Source organism: Ylistrum balloti, unplaced genomic scaffold (assembly GCF_031769215.1).
Source record: "Ylistrum balloti isolate Yb309-2 unplaced genomic scaffold, AGI_CSIRO_Ybal_v1 Utg371000, whole genome shotgun sequence".
NCBI lineage: Eukaryota > Metazoa > Mollusca > Bivalvia > Pectinida > Pectinidae > Ylistrum > Ylistrum balloti.
The window spans coordinates 79,776-100,901 of NW_026782558.1; the positions used below are offsets into that span (position 1 = coordinate 79,776).

At 35.3% G+C, this 21,126-nt stretch overlaps 2 protein-coding genes across 3 annotated transcripts; one reads left to right on the plus strand and one right to left on the minus strand.

The window, feature by feature from the left end:
* Positions 1–5,335: 5,335 nt before the first annotated feature.
* LOC132559992 (histone-lysine N-methyltransferase SETMAR-like) lies at positions 5,336–13,035 on the plus strand. The gene is made up of 2 exons (XM_060224641.1): positions 5,336–5,434; positions 12,279–13,035. Exons 1-2 carry the CDS (start codon positions 5,336–5,338, stop codon positions 13,020–13,022), a joined length of 843 nt encoding a protein of 280 aa, XP_060080624.1. The 3' UTR covers positions 13,023–13,035.
* Positions 13,036–15,623: 2,588 nt separating this feature from the next.
* On the minus strand, positions 15,624–20,326 carry LOC132559970 (ankyrin repeat domain-containing protein 16-like). 2 transcript variants are annotated; one of them, XM_060224612.1, is made up of 8 exons: positions 20,243–20,326; positions 19,225–19,851; positions 18,778–18,900; positions 18,196–18,293; positions 17,667–17,818; positions 16,993–17,151; positions 16,535–16,613; positions 15,624–16,146 (listed from the first exon to the last, which is right to left on the minus strand). In XM_060224612.1, exons 2-8 carry the CDS (start codon positions 19,551–19,553, stop codon positions 15,989–15,991), a joined length of 1,098 nt encoding a protein of 365 aa, XP_060080595.1. In that variant the 5' UTR covers positions 19,554–19,851; positions 20,243–20,326; the 3' UTR covers positions 15,624–15,988. The 2 variants fall into 2 exon arrangements, with proteins under 2 accessions (XP_060080595.1, XP_060080596.1); XM_060224613.1 differs by having other exon boundaries at positions 20,270–20,287.
* Positions 20,327–21,126: the final 800 nt, after the last annotated feature.

Sequence of the window (21,126 nt, forward strand, 5' to 3'; positions counted from 1 at the left end):
AAAGGGGCCTGTCCAAGGATGCAATGCTGTAAACAAGCCGGTCAGCTGATTTTTTTTCTTTTTTATATCAATACAAACCGACATGGATTCACATAATGTAACGCATATAATATATATCTCTGGATCTAACGACTGATTAAGATCTAGTTCGTCTTTAGTTGATCTCTAGATCTAACGACTGAGTAAGATCTAGTTCGTCTTTAGTTGATTTCTAGATCTAATGACTGAATAAGAACTTGCTCGTCCCTAGCTGATCTCTAGATCTAACGACTGAGTAAAATCTTCTAGACCCTAGTTGATCTCTAGATCTAACGATTGAGTAAGATCTTGCTCGTCCCTATTAACCTCTAGATCTAACGACTGAGTAAGATCTTGCTAGTCCCTAGTTGATCTCAAGATCTAACGGGTGAGTAAGATCTTGCTAGTCCCTAGTTGATCTCTAGATCTAACGACTGGGTAAGATTTTGCACGTCCCTAGGTGATCTCTAGGTCTAACGACTGAGTAAGATCTTGCTCGTCCTAGTTGATCTCTAGATCTAACGACTGAGTAAGATCTAACACGTCCCTAGTGGATTTCTAGATCTAACGACTGATTAAGATCTTGCACGTCCCTAGTTGATCTCTAGATCTAACGACTGGGTAAGATTTTGCACGTCCCTAGTTGATCTCTAAATCTAACGACTGAGTAAGATCTAGTCGTCCCTAGCTGATCTCTAGATCTAACAATTGAGTAAGATCTTGCTCGTCACTAGTTAATCTCTAGATCTAACGACGGGGTAAGATCTTGTTCGGCCCTAATTGATTTCTAGATCTAACGACTGAGTAAGATCTTGCTCATCCTAGTTGATCTCTAGATCTAACGACTGAGTAAGATCTAACACGTCCCTAGTGGATTTCTAGATCTAACGACTGAGTAAGATCTTGCTCGTCCCTAGTTGATTTCAAGATCTAAGGGGTGAGTAAGATCTTGCTCGACACTAGTTGATCTCTAGATCTAACGATTGAGTAAGATCTTGCTCGTCCCTAGTTGATCTCTAGATCTAACGACTGAGTAAGATCTAACACGTCCCTAGTGGATTTCTAGATCTAACGACTGAGTAAGATCTTGCTCGTCCCTAGTTGATCTCTAGATCTAACGATTGAGTAAGATCTTGCTCGTCCCTATTAACCTCTAGATCTAACGACTGGGTAAGATTTTGCACGTCCCTAGGTGATCTCTAGATCTAACGACTGAGTAAGATCTTGCTAGTCCCTAGTTGATCTCAAGATCTAACGGGTGAGTAAGATCTAGCTCGTCCCTGGTTGATCTCTAGATCTAACGACTGAGTAAGATCTAGTCGTTCCTAGTTGATCTCTAGATCTAACGACTGGGTAAGATCTTGCACGTCCCTAGTTGATCTCTAGATCTAACGACTGGGTAAGATTTTGCACGTCCCTAGTTGATCTCTAAATCTAACGACTGAGTAAGATCTAGTCGTCCCTAGCTGATCTCTAGATCTAACAATTGAGTAAGATCTTGCTCGTCACTAGTTAATCTCTAGATCTAACGACGGGGTAAGATCTTGTTCGGCCCTAATTGATTTCTAGATCTAACGACTGAGTAAGATCTTGCTCATCCTAGTTGATCTCTAGATCTAACGACTGAGTAAGATCTAACACGTCCCTAGTGGATTTCTAGATCTAACGACTGAGTAAGATCTTGCTCGTCCCTAGTTGATTTCAAGATCTAAGGGGTGAGTAAGATCTTGCTCGACACTAGTTGATCTCTAGATCTAACGATTGAGTAAGATCTTGCTCGTCCCTAGTTGATCTCTAGATCTAACGACTGAGTAAGATCTTGCTCGTCCCTAGTTGATTTCAAGATCTAAGGGGTGAGTAAGATCTTGCTCGACACTAGTTGATCTCTAGATCTAACGACTGAATAAGATCTTGCTCGTCCCTAGTTGATCTTAAGATCTAACGACTGAGTAAGATCTTGCTCGTCCCTAGTTGATTTCAAGATCTAAGGGGTGAGTAAGATCTTGCTCGTCACTAGTTGATCTCTAGATCTAACGACTGAGTAAGATCTTGCTCGTCCCTAGTTGATCTCAAGATCTAAGGGGTGAGTAAGATCTTGCTCGTCACTAGTTGATCTCTAGGTCTAAGGACTGAGTAAGATCTTGCTCGGCCCTAGTTGATCTCTAGATCTAACGACTGAGTAAGATCTTGCTCGTCCCTAGTTGATCTCTAGATCTAACGACAGAGTAAAATCTAGTCGTCCCTAGCTGATCTCTAGGTCTAACGACTGAGTAAGATCTAGCACGTCCCTAGCTGATCTCTATATCTAACGACAGAGTAAGATCTAGTCGTCCCTAGCTGATCTCTAGATCTAACGACTGAGTAAGATCTAGTCGTCCCTAGCTGATCTCTAGATCTAACGACAGAGTAAGATCTAGTCGTCCCTAGTTGATCTCTAGATCTAACGACTGAGTAAGATCTAGTCGTCCCTAGTTGATCTCTAGATCTAACGACTGAGTAAGATCTAGTCGTCCCTAGTTGATCTCTAGATCTAACGACTGAGTAAGATCTAGCTCGTCCCTAGTTGATCTCTAGATCTAACGACTCAGTAAGATCTTGCTCGTCCCTAGTTGATCTCTAGATCTAACGACTGAGTAAGATCTAGCTCGTCCCTAGTTGATCTCTAGATCTAACGACTGGGTAAGATTTTGCACGTCCCTAGTTGATCTCTAGGTCTAACGACTGAGTAAGATCTTGTAAGATCTTGATCTCGATCTAACGACTGAGTAAGATCTTGCTCGTCCCTAGTTGATCTCTAAATCTAACGACTGAGTAAGATCTAGCACGTCCCTAGTTGATCTCTAGATCTAACGACTGAGTAAGATCTAGTCGTCCCTAGTTGATCTCTAGATCTAACGACTGAGTAAGATCTTGCTCGTCCCAAGTTTATAATGGAGATATATGGAACTAGTCAACAAAATAAGAATTACACTCAATAACAGTGTAATGAATTAAGTCTTTAAAAAAAATGAGAATTTCTACTGAATTCCCATAACGAACGAATTTCAATTTCATAAGTTCACCAAGACATTTGGGAATTTCTTGTTCAAAATGTAACTGATGTGCTTTTGTTTGTAATGCGTTATATTTGAATCTGAATTGGTTTTGTTCGTCATCAAACTTGTGGCAGGTCGATGAATTGGTCCTTTTTTCCCAAACGGAACGTTAACAGTTATTCATCTGCCTAAATGGTTAACTGGAATAAGTCTATTTATTTGTCTGTTGTAATTGGTTCATTGGTTTTCTTGACTATTAATCAATATTATCTCTACATAATTTAATTATGTACGCAACACCAATATCAGCTTCATTATTTAATTCAACAAGGGAAAATAGCGGCCTTAGAATGGGCCCTTTTGGAAACTGCCATAACATTATATGCTAATGGAATTGACAAAGCTTCATGTATACATGTATACCTATGTACATAAGATAAATTTTCAAGACTTTTTAAATTAAAATTAAATAAGTTTGTAACACCGCTCGGTCGATGTGTCGTTCAAACGGAACCACGTGGAAAACTGGCTTGTGGGGTGTGAACCGAGAAGCCGTGGAAAATGGAAGCTAATCACGTGTCACTGAGAGATATCGGCTGTTGTAGGCCTAATATACCCTCTGATTCTGTCATTTTTATGTCAATATTATTACATCATCTCACAGATCTCAACATAATGGACCGCCGCTAACAAGTAACGATCTAAAACAATAAACACACCGCAATATTGTCTTAACGCGTTCAGCTGGGAATGAAATGTTTCCACGGTTTTAAAAGTATTTCCGCAAATTTTAATATTCGATATCTTTATGACTTATGCACAACAGAAATGAAATAGTCAAAACAGAGTTAGCGTGCAAAACCCATCCAAAGTTATCATGTACGAAAACACTAGGTTAGAAATGGTTTTAGAATCAGGTCGTGATTTAGAAACAAACAAAAGACATGTGCATGATGAAGTTTGACAAAGTAGGCCTACTAAAATATGTTTCCAAAGAAAGCCATCAATTTTAAAATCTGTCTTTTATATTATCATGGGACAACACTAATCACCGAAGTCCTATTTTTTCCCCTTCAACTAATACTTCTTTATTCCCTTCTTTATTCTTTTTATGTCTTTTATTCATTAATTTGATAATTTATCTATTCATTTATTTAATCACATGATTGGTTTATATTGATGTATGTACAATATCTATACTCTGATTATTGTTTGTTTAAAACAAGATGTGAGGAAGAGTGTATCTCTAGTGGAGACAGACATAAAACATTTTAAGAAACAATAAAAGAGAGTATCAACAGACTTGCCAGTTTCAAGAAATTATTGGGTAAAAGAGAAAACTTTTGCCCCTAATGATATTTTTTTAATATAATTTCAAGACCTGTTCTTTATCTATTTATCTATTTTATCTATTTATTCATTTATCTTTTCCATATTTTGATATGATTTGAAATTTTGTGATACGTAATTACTCAAGTAAATACGTTTTTTGAATTTTTTTTTCTGAATCATTGTATTTTGAATATTAACCCACGATGTGTTCAAATGAATTACTCCAATCACGGTAATATTCATTTACTGCATATTCTTAATTGTATTGTTGGTTTTTTTTTGTTTTGTTTTGTTTTTTTGTAAAAGTCGCTAAACAGATAAAAAATATATATATACATTTATATATCTCATATCTGACTTCCTGATAGCAAGAAATGAATTGTCGATATAAAAAAGGTGAGGTTACAGCTTATGAAAAGCCAGTTCGTTTGATACTTTACCGATGCACATGAAACTAATTAACAGAAGCCGGACAGGTGATGTGTCATTAGATCACAAATTGATCTCAAGAACCGTAAAAATGCGCATTTTATTAGTTTATGTATCTTTGTTACTTTTGTTCATTCATTTTGATTATATCGTATCTTCAAATAACTGTTTACAGTGCGGTTAATATTTCACGGCACTTTCTCCATTCATTCATTCATTCATTCATTCTTTCATTCATTCATTCATTCATTCTTTCTTTCTTTCATTCATTATTTCATTTATTCATTCTTTCATTTTCCACACTTCTCGTCGTTATGATACGTTTAAAAGTCACGTGGATTCAGCCTTCAATTTTGAAATTGTATGAACTGATAGTGATGCTACAGCTTACACTTTTATGGATTTGGCGCTTTTCGTACACCGTCGGAAACAGTAGTCGAGAACCACTTCATTGATTATAATGTGCTTACAACTTCCGGTCCTTATAAAAATAACAGTTGCTGTTTAATACTTTTATCGCAATGTATTCGATCGATCCCCTCGACTGGGCAGAAGGACTGGAATCGATAGCCATATACAGCAATGATCCAACTCTGATACAAGAAATGAAAACAAGCAAGGTAAAGTTGTAAGTCAGAACTAATATCAGGTGTCCACACCGTATCACAGAAATATCCGGATTTGAATGGAAAACGAAAGTCACTTAACTCGAGGACTTGTTATGTGATATTAGACTTTATGAAAGCATGAATTGTTAACAAATAGTCGATCTAAGAAAAATGCTTTGTTTGATGAAATAATGGCTTATACACTTATTGCATTTCCGATGCTTGCTCGACTGTCGGCAGTAAAATTATCCTTATTTAGAGACTACAACTGAATAAACGACTACATGTACAATGTATATGTGATTAGAATAGAAACATTGCTTGTTTTTGTAACAATTGATATAAGGTGTCTTTTGTGAAAATCAATATACATATTTTCCTTTCTGTCCCTAGTGAGCGTCGAACCCAAATATAAGGATTCGTTTCAGGATAAATATCTTTAAACCAATGGTATTTAATCTTAACGTTACACTTTTTTTTTTAATTTTCCTATTGTCTTTGTTAATTATTTAAATATTTGTATGCCCTAAAACTGTGTCGGGGTAAACATATGATAAGATGTCATTTTAACACTGAATGATAGTGAATCATTTGATTCACTTGTTTATTGTTACCAAGGAATCAAATTGTAAACATCTAGAAGATAATTTGTTTATGTTGCAATGATGTCAATAGATACTTACTGAATCAATTAATTATCTAAAATTCAAAAGGAGGCTTGGTTCACATTAGCAACGTAGACTGTCACTGTTCAGCATTGCCTCCATCTATTGGGCGTCATACTAGTAGTTGTTCGTAGTCCTCGTTACTCTCTTCTGTGCTTACTTGGAATGCATGACTTAAGACTGTATGGCACATATCCTCCTTCCGTTTCCGGAATATCTGGCCGGAATATCAAAGATGCCTTTATAAGACTTTTTTTATCTTATTTCCCCTCGTGTCATTGATTTTCAGATTGAATTCATATTATGCTGTACTTGTTGACATGTCTGTATATGTTGACATGTCTGTATTTGTTGACATATCTGTATATGTTGACATGTCTGTATTTGTTGACATATCTGTATTTGCCGACATGTCAGTTATTGTTGACCTATCTGTATATGCTGACATATTTGTATTTGTTGACTTGTCTGTATTTGTTGACATGTCTGTATTTGTTGACTTGTCTGTATTTGTTGACCTATCTGTATATGCTGACATATCTGTATTTGTCGACATGTCAGTACTTGTTGACATTCTGTATATGCTGACATATCTGTATTTGTTGACATGTCTGTACTTGTTGACATGTCTGTATATGTTGACATATCTGTATTTGTTGACATGTCTGTATTTGTTGACGTGTCTGTATTTGTTGACATGTCAGTACTTGTTGACATGTCAAGTACTTGTTGACGTGTCTGTATTTGTTGACATTCTGTATTTGTTGGCGTGCCTGTATTTGTTGGCATGTCAGTACTTGTTGACATGTCTGTATTTGTTGACGTGTCTGTATTTGTTGACATTCTGTAATTGTTGGCGTGCCTGTATTTGTTGACATGTCTGTATTTGTTGACATGTCAGTACTTGTTGACATGTCAGTACTTGTTGACATTCTGTATTTGTTGACATATCTGTATTTGTTGACTAGTCTGTATATGTTGACATGTCTGTACTTGTTGACGTGTCTGTATTTGTTGACATTCTGTATTTGTTGGCGTGCCTGTATTTGTTGACATGTCTGTATTTGTTGACATGTCAGTACTTGTTGACATTCTGTATTTGTTGACATATCTGTATTTGTTGACGTGTCTGTATTTGTTGACGTGTCTGTACTTGTTGACATGTCAGTACTTGTTGACATGTCAAGTACTTGTTGACGTGTCTGTATTTGTTGACATTCTGTATTTGTTGGCGTGCCTGTATTTGTTGGCATGTCAGTACTTGTTGACATGTCTGTATTTGTTGACGTGTCTGTATTTGTTGACAAGTCAGTACTTGTTCACAAGTCAGTACTTGTTGACATGTCAGTACTTGTTGACTTGTCTGTATTTGTTGACATGTCTGTATTTGTTGACGTGTCTGTATTTGTTGACATGTCAGTACTTGTTGACATGTCTGTACTTGTTTACATGTCTGTATTTGTTGACATGTCAGTACTTGTTGATATATCAGTATTTTCTTTTTGTTTAAGTACAAAACATTTTGTCAGAAATGTCAAACCTCACTAAATATTCTTTCTGGTAGTTTTTTGGAACATGTAATTGCGAAATTTCTGGTACCAATGCCTTTTACTGCCTTTCTGTTCTTCTCTGTGCTGATAAGGAAAATCAATTACTAGGTGCTTAGTGTGGGTCTTAAATCGCTTGTCCACGAAGCTCCACGCATTATCGACCTTTTGATCAATGAATCGATGTTTTCGTGTCACGGAAATCAGTTGGTGATAACACCCCACCTTTAGAAACCGATAGGTGTGCCAGAAGATGTCTGTCAGGACGAAACCGTGATAATTGTCTTGATAAGTGGGTGTTGTTTTTTGCGAAATACACAATTCAAAATTTCGAAAACAAATGATGAATAATAGTTATACTATATGCACGGAAAACTTTCAACCGTATCCGTAAACTTTTATATAACATTAGTTTTTTTCCTGGAAATTCTACTACAGGAAGCAATGGGCGTTACCAACCTCGATACAAAGAAGACATTTGTTACACAGTGTTGTGAATCCTATATACCACATTGACTTTTACTTAAGATGAGAAATAGATAATTCGACTTGTCACTGAATCAATGGTACAATTTGCGCTGAACTGAGTAACAGATTGACTTGCGAGACATTTTACACGTGTCTTCATCAATAGACGTGCGCTGTGATTCAATTTAGCCAATTTTAACTACCTTCAATCACGTGACACTGTCAGGTAAAACATTTGTTACAACATCGTGGCATTGATGAATACTATTATACTGTGATCAGTAGACATTTGGGTATGTTTAACATCATGGTAGTAGAAAAACTAGACCACTGTTGCCGAACACTTAATAGAAACTGCTCTGTATACATTTAAATGTTTGATGAAACATTAACGTTATGCCGGACAACAGCGTTTCCTATTGTTTACTAACACCACAACTGTTACCGCAATTGAAAAGCTTGTCAGATAAAATTGATGTTTGCATATTCATACGTGTCGTTTTTTTTGGCAAACAATATTACTTATTAATATCAAATTGTCTGCCAGACAACATCGATGTACACATTAATAGGTATCATCACAAACAGTGTCTCTGTTGACGTTTGTTGTAGTGGAAGAATGGTTCTCTCAGTATTCCACCAACTTTCACCAGGTTCACTATTATCTAAATAGATAGAAAAATGATCGAAGACATACAGCTTGTACGTGGTCTCTTTAATAAATCCGAGGACATTATACAAAACAAGTGTGAAGTTTAAATGGCGAATCCATCGGAGAACAGAGTTATATCTACCTTGTAAATATGGTATTCTCTGCTATTGTTTTTTGGGTTTTTTGTTTTCTGTTTTGTTTTGTTTTGGTTTCGTTTCACGCGTCTGACGCAACAAAGTTCTAAAGCTTTCTATTAAATAAACGGCGATTTATTTTTAACAGAAACTAGTGACCGTACTGACATCTAGTCCCTAGTGGGTGGTCGGGTGGGAATTCCTTAATTGGACGTGTTAAGGTACGGGTTAATTGGTTCTGTCTGGGTATATATGTAATCTAGTTTCCTTCCACATAATATCCCTCGCGCGCTCCCATCCTGGCAAACAAGAATGATTAATTTTATTTGCAATACAATACAATTTCTTTAGCGAAAGTTCTTAAAGTGAAAAGTTTACAGCTTGTTTTAAACATCCTTTATTTGCATCAAATATTTACAATGGAATGGAGTATAAGTCATCAAACTGATATTAATATCTTTCCTTATAATATTAAAAAATAAATCAATATGATGGGATGTATATATATATTTATAGAGAGAGACAGAGACAGTCAAACAGACAGACAGAGAGAGAGAGAGACAAGAGAGACAGAGACAGAGACAGTCACACAGACAGACAGACAGACAGAGAGAGAGAGGGAGAGATAGACAGCCAGAGACAAAACAGACGGAGAGAGGGAGACAGACTGACAGACAGGGAGGGAGAGAGAATAGAGCGAGTGAGAGAAGAACCAGTCAGAAAGAGACAGGGAGACAGACAGACACTCACACAGACAGAGAGAGGGAGAGATAGACCGACAGACAGACAGAGACAGTCACACACACAGACAAACAGAGAGAGAGTGAGAGATAGACAGACGGAGAGAGGGAGACAGACAGACTGAGAGACAGGGAGGGAGAGAGAATAGAGCGAGTGAGAGAAGAGCCAGACAGAAAGAGACAAGGAGACAGACTGGCTGACAGACAGGGAGAGAGAGGCAGATAAAAGAGAGAGAGTGAGAGAAGAAATAGACAGACAGACAGAGGGGAGAGAGACAGATAGGAAGACAGAAAGAGAGAGGGAAAGAGAGAGAAGAGACAGACAGATTTAACATACAGAATAAAAACGAATAAGTTACAAAAAGTGTCTACTCCGACTTAAAATCGTTGTTAACATATCAGTATTCATAACATTCAGACCTGTCAGAAGTCGATCGCATCCCGTACCAGCTTATCTCCGTCTTTTAATCTGATATCTTCCCCTTTTTTCCTACAATAAATCGACTCAAATTAAAGAAAATATTTTTAGTTTATGGGATGTCATTAGCTCAATTGTGATCGTGATCTCACTTTTTCATCAATAAATGTTCGTGTCTTCATGATAAAAGCAATTAGTCCATGAACAAATAGTCATGTTGACCTTTTCATTGATGAACTGCTGTCTACTCCCTTAAGTAACGTTTCAGAAGAAACAGCAGCTTACTTCAAACCCCATTTAACCTTCCGTTCTGCATCTCAGTGAATGTCTATATTCAGCTATTTCACCACCCCCGCCAACATTTCAATGACGATGGAATTCTTCAATGCCTACCATCACGGTTACGACTTTCGAACTTTACCTTCAATTAGTTCGTGTTTCTTAACTCGACTGAATGATTTTAACGATCAACGGTCGCGTTTCTTGTTCTATTAGCACCTCTGACTTTGTAGAATAATTAGCGATTGTGGTGGTCAATAAATTTACGAGACAATCACAATTCGTATCTGGCATTGTAGTGGGTAATACATTGGTCGTCCGTACTATATATATCATTTTTCATCTGAAAATTTAAAAGTTTTTCATCATGTATGAAACTCGAAACTAATGTTTGGCCGAATTAAGTCCAACGTAACATCTTTTCCCGTTTTTTGATAAATATTTAATATTGTTAATAATCGTTGTATTTAAAGCAGCAAGCATTGAATGCTGGAAAGGTCTTTTGTAGAATCTCTGCTTGTGGACAACATTTTGTGACGGTTTAAGTTGATGCCGTGATTCGATTTGTAGTGTTAACATTTTTTTTCGTTGCTAGAGTTCTTTTCTTGGGTTTAACTCTAGAAGTCTTGGGAAGAATCCAAAATGTCGGGTGCGTTATCACCACAAAGTACACATTTCAATTACGTGAATTCTGATGAAGTGTTTACATTTCTTGATTTTTTTTCTTTCTTGATCATGTAAAACATGGATATTTGGGTAAAAATTGAAATTTCAGAACAGTGTCAAATAAAGGAACTGGATTTTTATCTTGTTATCCAATTATTTTTCTTTTCCACCTTTATAGAAAAAGGGATTTGCTGGAGGAAAAGAACACCTCAAAAATGACAAAAATTTCTGTTATGTAAGGAAAAAAAGAAGAAGAAAAATAATGGAAAATAATTATTTCCCATTACGCATACTCAGGCGCCTAGCGGTAAAATGTGCAGCATAATATTTTTTGCAATTAAAATGCTTACTATCATTTAACCTTTCAAACAAATCATCATCACAGTATTAGTCAAATTTTACAAAACTTTGGCCGTCAGACCTTCGAACGTTGTAAGTGTTAAATGTGAATGATAAGCTATTTTGAAATCAATGATTCACATTCATACACGTGTGGGTGTTGGATGTAACGAATTTTAAAGGGTAAAACCTAATCGGAAATAACGTGACACATTTGTTTTATTTATACAATACATAATTGCAATATTTGACTTGAAAAGATCTAGCTTTTTAACAAATATTTCATCCAGTTTTAACTTTCTCAGTCGCCCTCTAGGTGTCACTATCTAAATCTTTATCATTATTGAAGAGTCCTAGAAAGACGAAATAGATGCGTTCATTTGCCTGGCAATATTGCGTCTAATACACTTTTTGTGTCTATTGTAAATTCTTTATCGTAATCTTCACAACTATTAACGGATATACTTGTATATTTAAGCTCCTCACATTGTCTCGTGTAACTTAATGATGTCATTAGAATGGAGACCTGTATAAGGTTATTTCTAAGTGTGAGGTGGGCTCAACATTCGACGGAAGACATTCAACTCTAAGGAATTCGAATGTTGTGCCAATCGACATTCGCCATGCAACCTGAAGAATTTGAATCTTATTCTGCTCGACATTCGACGCTCAATAGCATAAGAAATGTATCAATAAGTGAACACTTTTTTTAGGCAGACGGAGTGTTACTGTCAAGAAATGGTAAATAAAAATATGAAAATAGAATATGCAGTTTTTAGTATACATCTACAAATTATTTCTAAAATTGAGTTGAAATTCCGAAATTATAAACATTGTACGATTGTTCGTTCAGTGCAATATCAACCTGATACAATCTATGATACTTTATGAAAATTCAGGATGATTACAAAACAAAATTTCTTACATGGAAACTTTTTTTTATTGTAGTATGTGAAAACAAATATTCCCGGCCCTGGTTGTGACATGGACGATTTTGAAACCAAGATCCTCGGCTGCCAGTGTGGGAGTGAATTGTGCCTTGCAACGTGTTCGTGTGTATCCAAATATGGCAAGGTTTATCAAGAGAGGAAAATAATTTCATCAGTCATTTGTTGTAAAAACATGGTACCAATATTTGAATGTAATATTTTGTGTACATGTCCACCGGACTGTCAAAACAGATTAATTCAGAAAGGAATATCAATTAAAATGGAAGTCTTTTATTCAGAAACAAAAGGACTTGGTCTACGAACGCTTGAAACTATCGACCAGGGGACCTTTGTTTGTGAGTACGCTGGTGAAATTATATCGTTTGCAGAGGCCAAAGAACGAACAAAACGCCAATCAGAGCATGACATGAATTACGTCATAACTGTCAAAGAACATCATCGCACGGGCGTAATCATGACGCACGTGGACCCGTCAACCCGGGGAAATATTGGACGTTATGTAAACCATTCTTGTTCTCCAAATCTGTCAATGGTTCCGGTGAGAGTAAACTCAATGGTCCCAAAGCTTTGTTTGTTCGCGGTCAAGGACATCCCACCGTTTACTGAACTTACCTTTGATTACGGACATGCAAGTACGATTAACTCCGACGATATAGGTCTAACAACATTTCTCAAGAAATGTCACTGTGGTGCTCATGTATGTAAGGGTTATCTGCCTTATGAACCTCTTTTGTATGAATAAAATTCCAAATATATATACTGATCTACATACTTACTGATCTACACAGAAGCAGATGAAGGTGTTTTTGAAAATGAAATTTTAAAATTTTAAACTGTTCTCGAAAACTAAATTCAATATTCATTTAACTGCAAATAAGACCTTTGTACTCTATTTACTTAAGCTCGGTTTTCTGCAATGAGTCATTATCATAACTTGATTTTTAAATTTGATGGTAAATAATAGGATAAATATTTATCATAACCTGATGGTGTGCCTGAACATTTTTCGTCAAAATAATTATAATTTCCTGACTTTTGACGAGCGTTCTGCTGTTCTTAATTTGGTTTCCAGTTTATAAGAAATTTATGAAAAGAGACTAAAATCATGAACTATTGACGATATAATTTCTATATTGTTTTCAAGCTCGCTCAATATCACCCTCCTAGTTGACGTCACGTCTTATATGATCATGACGTCACAATTGAAATCGTGGGAAATTTCAGCCAATCACAGCTGTGTAATTTGTAATTTTATTTTCTTATCCGTAGGCACATCAGGCCCCACTTGTATAAAACTTCTCAACTTGAGATTTCCTCAAGTCGAGATTTTCCTCAGCTAATATCTCCTTGAAAATATCTTGTATGAAAATTCCTCAAGGAATTTCAGGGCATCCAAGCCGATGACTTCCTCCTGTTCCTTGAGAAAATTTTATACAAGCCGTTTTTGAGGAGATATCAGCTGAGGGAAATCTCGACTTGAGGAAATCTAAAGTTGAGATGTTTTATACAAGTGGGGCCAGGTAGTATAATTAATCATTTTATATCCAGGCAGACAAACACGTTTGGCGATGTCGGAACGATTTACACTTCCACGGATACAAACTCCATATAGTCTGTTCCTTCTTTCCTTGCTTCTACGATGTACTTACCATTTTTTTTTTATATTTCAAGTGTGATGAGAGGAGTAAACGATTCACAATTTCATTTTGAAATATTGTTGTCATGAGCTTGTGATCATAATACAATATATGTAATTGCGATTAGTATAACAAGTGAAGTTATGAAATACATCCTTTCACTATAAATCGATTCCTTCAAAACTTTCTATCATGTCATGTTTCCCTTAAATCAACGGTTACATCACCAGCCAGGAGCATGCGTACTCACTAAGATCTAAATGTCAAGAATGGGTGCTGATTGACAGAAACGCGTGGTGCTTAATGTCCAATTTACTGGTATACTAACTAAAGGATTCAAATAAATCTTGTTGATAAACCGTAAAGTAACAAAATATCCGACATAGAGATTAACTATCTCCTGTTATTCGCCTTTGTTAATATCAGCTTTAGTAGCATGTGGTTTGCTATCGTTCAACCAAACAGTAACCAGTGCCACTGTCGATCATATATCACTTTCAAATTTAGTAGCTGATCTTTTAAACAAACGTTTGTTGAATTTATTTATCTGATTTTCTGTTTAATGATTCCAACATACTTGAAATATATTTTCTGGGGCCCACGTAGCTTTTACATGTATCAAACACCTGTTCTGTAGCTAAAACTGATACCAGAACAACCTCACAGGACGAGTCAAACTTTGCTAACAAGCATGTTCATACAGAATAATGTACTATACCCCTTCTTCACAGTACAGCTATAAATGTGTTGCTTGTTATAGAAATAGCTTGGTAATCATTTATCCCATGTTCGACAGCTTCAATATCATCTTGTTATTTTGGTTACTGAGAAGGCCGTTTTAAGGTTTTAACACGTTTGATTCCCGTGACATTGGAAGTACGGTAAAAAATAAAAAATAAAAAAAAATCCAAGGTGATCGACAGAAAATTCAAATCCAGGCGAAGAGATGCAGCCACCCAATAATTAAATAAATTTGGTAATTTTCACAGATCATAAATTTTAAAACCGCGTCAAACACATGTGTATATTCTGAACTGTGCAAAAGTTGATCAGTCATTAATTTGAATGAAACGCATAGCTCTTCTTCTCAGCATGCTACTGCTCTAATATAATGGGGTAGCCCTTCGGTTCCTTAAAAGAAGTCATATGACCAAAAGGAAAATTTGACCCATGTGGTTTAAAAATGGGTCAAGGTCATTTGTTTAAGCAGGCTATTGGCCCAAAATCGTGACGTTAAGCCTTTTGGATATCGTGTGGGATTTTCTTTTGTTTTACAGTTTAGATTTGCACATATTTCACCAGTGTGATCTTGAAAGTGAGTCAAGGTCATTCATTTGAACAAACTTGAAAACCCTTTACTCCAGCATGCGCCTGACCCAATATCATGTCTCTGGGTCTTTTAATTATGAGGAAGTTGTTATAAAATGTTCACTCCAAATATATAAAACGTAATTCATGATTGAAAATTGTAGTTGATACATGTGACCATGAAAAGGAGCCAAGGCAATCCATTTTAACACACCTGAAAGGAATTGACTCCAGCATATCTGCTGGTCGGTTTTCACGAACATTTTTTATCTTTGAGAAAAGTTGGAAAAGAAAGTATGTATGATGCATCCTGGCATTGACTCGCTTGCCCTTTAGCCAAGTGTGCTAATAATGATTCTGATACAATAAGCTCCCTATTTAAAGACTATAAAAGGCAATTCAACATGCACCATAATTTGAATTTTATTTCAAATGAAATCTGTCATTCTTCACCGTTCATTAATTGTACATGAACTGAGGGCAACCTCCACTTGGTACTTTCACATTTATCAATTTACACGAATGAAATACATGATGTATTGTGAAACTTATTGATTTCATAGAATTTCAAGAAATTATTATATCCAGCAATTTCTTTCCACAACACTAATATTTCAGTATTTCAGACTACAGCTATAGATCTACCACCTATATAATGAAATACCGGTCCCTCCGCCCCGATGTCCATCACTTATTAATGGATAGCACTGAAAGAACCATCAAAATAGGTTGCTGAGGCAATACTAATATTATGTTTTTTTTTTTAATCAGAGACATGTTTTTTAAATAGTTGAATGACACTCTCCTTCTTTGCAAGCTTGTCTGGAGTGTAACCTGCCCCATCTGGTGTCAGGCTTGCGCCATGCTCTAGTAGAATTTCCACACATGCAGCATGCTGGGCACCACTAGCTATGTGTAGAGCTGAAGAGCAGATAACAAAACAACAAATGTACATAAATAAAACAAATCAAACTGATTGAAAAGCGACGAAATACGATAATTACAAACAAAACATGCACGAAGGGAGATAACTCATCATAAAAATTCAACAGGAATGATTTAAGTACAACTTTTTATCATACTGTAAAAGACGGACTCGCAAATGAGCATGGCTCACTAGGTTTTCACGTGTAAAATTACTTAAAGAATAGATATGTTAGAATATGCTGGGATATATATTGAAATGTATCACTATTTGAATGATGTCAAGGCCAACTAGTAATCAGTTGTAAAAATAATGTAAGGTGACAATGGTCTGTTCTTATATACTGTATATATATATATACTTAAACTGTCAATAGATTGTTACCTGTTCTTCCTTTCTTGTCTACACTATCAACATTAGCTCCAGCACCCAATAAAAACTCCACAACTGCAAGCTGTCCTTCCTATTAAAATTAAAATGTACTTGAGTAGTTTATGCCGTGTAAAGTCCTTCTATAATATCTATATAGCAAAACTGAAACGTGTGTAGAACTTTATTCCAGAGATGTTGAATTTAAGAACTAACATCTTTTTTTTTGTTTCTCAAGTATTGAAACCTCTGTAAATGTTGCTGGTTAGTTAGAAAGTCGTCACATAATGAGAGTGTAATACATTACAGCACAGGAATTTCTTACCAGTTAAACTGTTACTGAAATAAAAATATCATAACCTAAGAATTAATGACAAATTTAAAAATTCACACAGGGATTAAATAGATACTATTATGTAATTCAGAAATGAAATTTCTAGCCTCCAAATCAAACAGATACATTTGAAACACACCTTAGATGCAACTGCCAAAGCTGTGGAGCCAGCTGTGGTTGGAGTGTCCACTTCCACAGCCCTGGTTTCTACCAGGTATTTGACCGATTCCTTATGGCCAGCTTGTGCGGCCTGGTGGAGAGCATGGTATCCTACATTATCCATCTCATGTAAACTGGCCTGTGTAAAGAAGCATAAATTCTACAATCTATTTTATTTCTGAAAAAACATCTTACCAATTATCATGATTTGTCATTTTACACAAGGTTTCTGACAGTCAAAGTAGTTTTACAGATGTCAATGGTAAATAATTTTTTTTCATAATATTTTCTCTTTGCTGATATTTTTTTTTTATATAAATTGGTGTACTGAGATAATATAGCATCATATTTATAATTAAATGGTATAGAGGTATTGATAATGAATGCCGAAGAAACAGGACTGGAATTGAAAAATGTTTGATTAAAAATTAATCTCTTTCTTTTAATGAAATAAAACCACTATCATGTCAATGATTTAGCTTGTCTCAAAACAGAATTAACATCTGAAGGTTGATTTTTTTTAAACTTATGTTACATTGGTAAACGTATCAGCAATTTTGGTTATTTGTGTTATATCACACAACTAAGATAATCTAAAACAGTGATAAATATTAAAAGGATTTCGGTGTATGTGAAATAAATTAAATAATAGACCTGTTTTTTCTCAAAAAGCAATTGTCCGACATTCACATGACCAGATCGCATAGCATCCATGAAGGGAGTACTTCCACAGCTGTCTTTAGCATCCACAAAATATCCGCAATTCTCCAGTAGAAATGAGGTTACATCATAACACCCATGCAGAGCTACAGAGGGAGAGATAAAGCCTTGCATGGTTAAATCATTGTTATTACTTAATAAGTGCAATTTAGAAAAAAAAAAATACCCTATTTATGTTGGTGTCCAATTCATAATTACATCCCAATTTTAAACAAGTAAGATATTGCTCTTGTCTCCACACAGTTATACAAAATGACTTTCCTCTCCATATTCCTCTAAATGGTCTTAAATTTTCACAAACATGAATACCATTTTTTTTCACTTATTCTACTTTTTGAAAAATGTTCATAAAATGATACAATGATATTGAGTGCTCACTTTGCTTCGTTAAAAAATAATGAAATAATAACATGAAACTAACCAATCCCATACATTCACTGTCGAATAATTTTGTGTTTTGTACCTGTAGTATGAAGGGGTGTTCTTCCATTTTTGCTGATGGTGTCCCACAAATTTCCACTGTACTTGTGGAAAAATTCAACAATGGAAAGAATACCTTCTCTGAAAAAGAATATGTTAAAATGTTAACAAATGAACGTTGCACTGTAAAGTGCAAGGAGTGACATTCCAATATCCTTTTTTAAAGTCTTTTATGACGAAACTTTCTTTATTTCTCATTGAAGTAGCAAGTCTCTTTGTACAAAAATGTTGGTCACTGAAACGACTGTTACATCTTTAAACCTCACAGACTTAATCTGTCTACAATTTATCAGGATAAAATGGTTTTGAAGTTTCAACTGCTGACAACATCTAAAGTTTTGACAAACATCACATTAACAATCACATTCAATAGTTTTCGAAGACTAAACAATAAAACATTAAAAACTTACCATAGTAAGTTTAATTTGAAAGCAACAACTGAATAAATGTATTTATCTCAATGTGGAGCTCTTTTGTTTAACAACTGACAAAAACTTCCTTTACAACATACCTTTATGTGTAAACAAGTTGTAATTGCAAAGCTGTCCAAGTTCAAGAGACATACCTACAAGCAAGATGAAAACTGTTCCATCCATCTTTGTTTGTAAGACCTGGATCAGCTCTGTAAGTGATGAGGGTGTGTATCACCTCTTGATTCTGTTTAGTACTGGCTAGCATCAGTGGGGTCCTATGTAGAAATTTATAACAGGTACTTTCAGTTATAGAGTACAAGTTAAATGTAAATACAGTAAGTTTTAAATAGGAAATGGCAGAAATGTTGTCTAAAAGTAAAATATTTGTCTTTAAAATATATTAATCATGATAAGTCTTCTTTTCTACACTTTTATGAATGTGGAATGAAATATTTCCAGATAATTGGATCATTTTAAACTTCCTGTAGAATTTGCAGATCAATCAAAGTATACATTAATTTAGAAACATATTTGTGATTGGGAAAATAAATTTTCACTATGTTCTGGATTGCAAGGATTCTGTTTATTAGTGAACACACCAGTCAGCCCTTTTCAAAGAGTCGACAGGTACATCTTGTGACAGCAAATACTTGACACAGTCAAGATGGCCAGCCTGTGCAGCCTCATGAAGTGGCCTCTTGCCATCAAAGTTGGGCAGCTCTAAATCTGCACCAGCCTCATGGAGAAACTTCAGTAGATGAACATGCCCCAGTCGTGCTGCATAGTGAAGAAGATTATCTCCAGATTTAGGATATGTCACCCTCAACCAGTTGTCATTGCCATCGTCATCACAACTCTGCAGTTCTTTGAAAAACTTGAGATCACCTTGCAGAGCTGCTTTAAATAATTCTTGTGTTGAGGATGGCATCTATATTAGGGAAAGTTAACACTCATTTCATTCTGGCAAAGTAACATTTAACTTGTCTATTTAACATTAAAAGATTGATCACTAATGTTTATACAAAGTCTCTAGTGAAAGGAATATTTCCACTTCTACCAACTAAGAAAAAATTGTACACTATACAGCTAGCTATCCATCAAGGGCCTGCATTCATTATGGAACACAGTAAAGTTGCATATGAAAAGTATATATGAAAATGCTTGTCTCCTCTTTGTCTTCAACATTTTTCATTTCATTGTCTTTCTGTTGGTCATTGTTAATGTATCTGCAAATAAATAAATGAAAGTGAAAAACAAAAATATTGGGAAAATCAATTGCTAGGTAAGATTTGACTGGATTCACATACATTGTATGCACGTGTTTTTCTTGATCTGATATTTACATTCGTATAAACAGTGCATCTTTGAATTTTCACTGCTTAGAATACATGTATCATATTTCATGTGTAATTCATTTTCATTTAATACATTACTCAAACCTTTTCTTAGCCAGTTAAGTTAAATTGTATTTGCATACATGCATATCGCATATTAAACCTCGGACTTTAAAAAAATCCTTCTGAAGTTATGATCATTAGGCGACAGTACAGAGCTTATCATTCAGAAGCTTTTTAATCAGAAAATGATAAACAACAATTCCTCGAAACAGTTACGTACAATATAGCGCTACGCCTCAACACTCACACCACTGTATCCATAATTGTCCATGATAATGAAAGTAGCATGGTTTATAAATAGAATGCATCGCCGTCTCCCATGTAGTACTAATCACAACCCGGGAGTATCTGTACAATCAAGTAGCGTCAGGATACTGTTGATTGTTACGGTATGACCTTTCAATAGTCTTATAAGTATTATTAACTCATGAACTGCTGACGACATATGATATTGCATTTAAACTTATTCGCTTTGTTTCATTCATGGTCTTTATGAATGCCACATGATAAAGACAAATTTGAAGGCGATCAGTGTCTTTTCCCCAACAAAATAATATAAGAAAATAATTCGATATACTTTTATCAGTGTAGTAACGCCACCAGTTTATTTATTTCAGTATTTATTTATTTATTTATTTATTTATTACGTGTGAGTTATATGACCAAACGGACACGTTCAGACCACAGTGACGTCAAACTCATAGCGCCATGGTTCAAAATTATGACGCCATCAAAGAAACGATGTAGAGTGATAACATCGCCAGTTTAGATTATCAGTCTCGTAAAACTCCAGTTTACAAAAGTATCCAAACACATTCTTATATTTGTGTGAAAAGTTTTATTCGCCACGAATTAAGGATAGTTCAAGTACATAAAAGTCATATATACATGAAAACTCATGTAATATCCTCTATACATGTTCAAATTGTATATATATATATAAATTATCAATGAAGTAAAAACAACAGTACGGACAAGCGAATTGTCAAATTTTCGAGGCAATCTGCCCCTTTATCAAGACACAAATATTACATAAATGACATCACATACATAGAACATAGAATAGATACAAAGTTATAAATCTAAAACGAGAGCGGTGGTGTA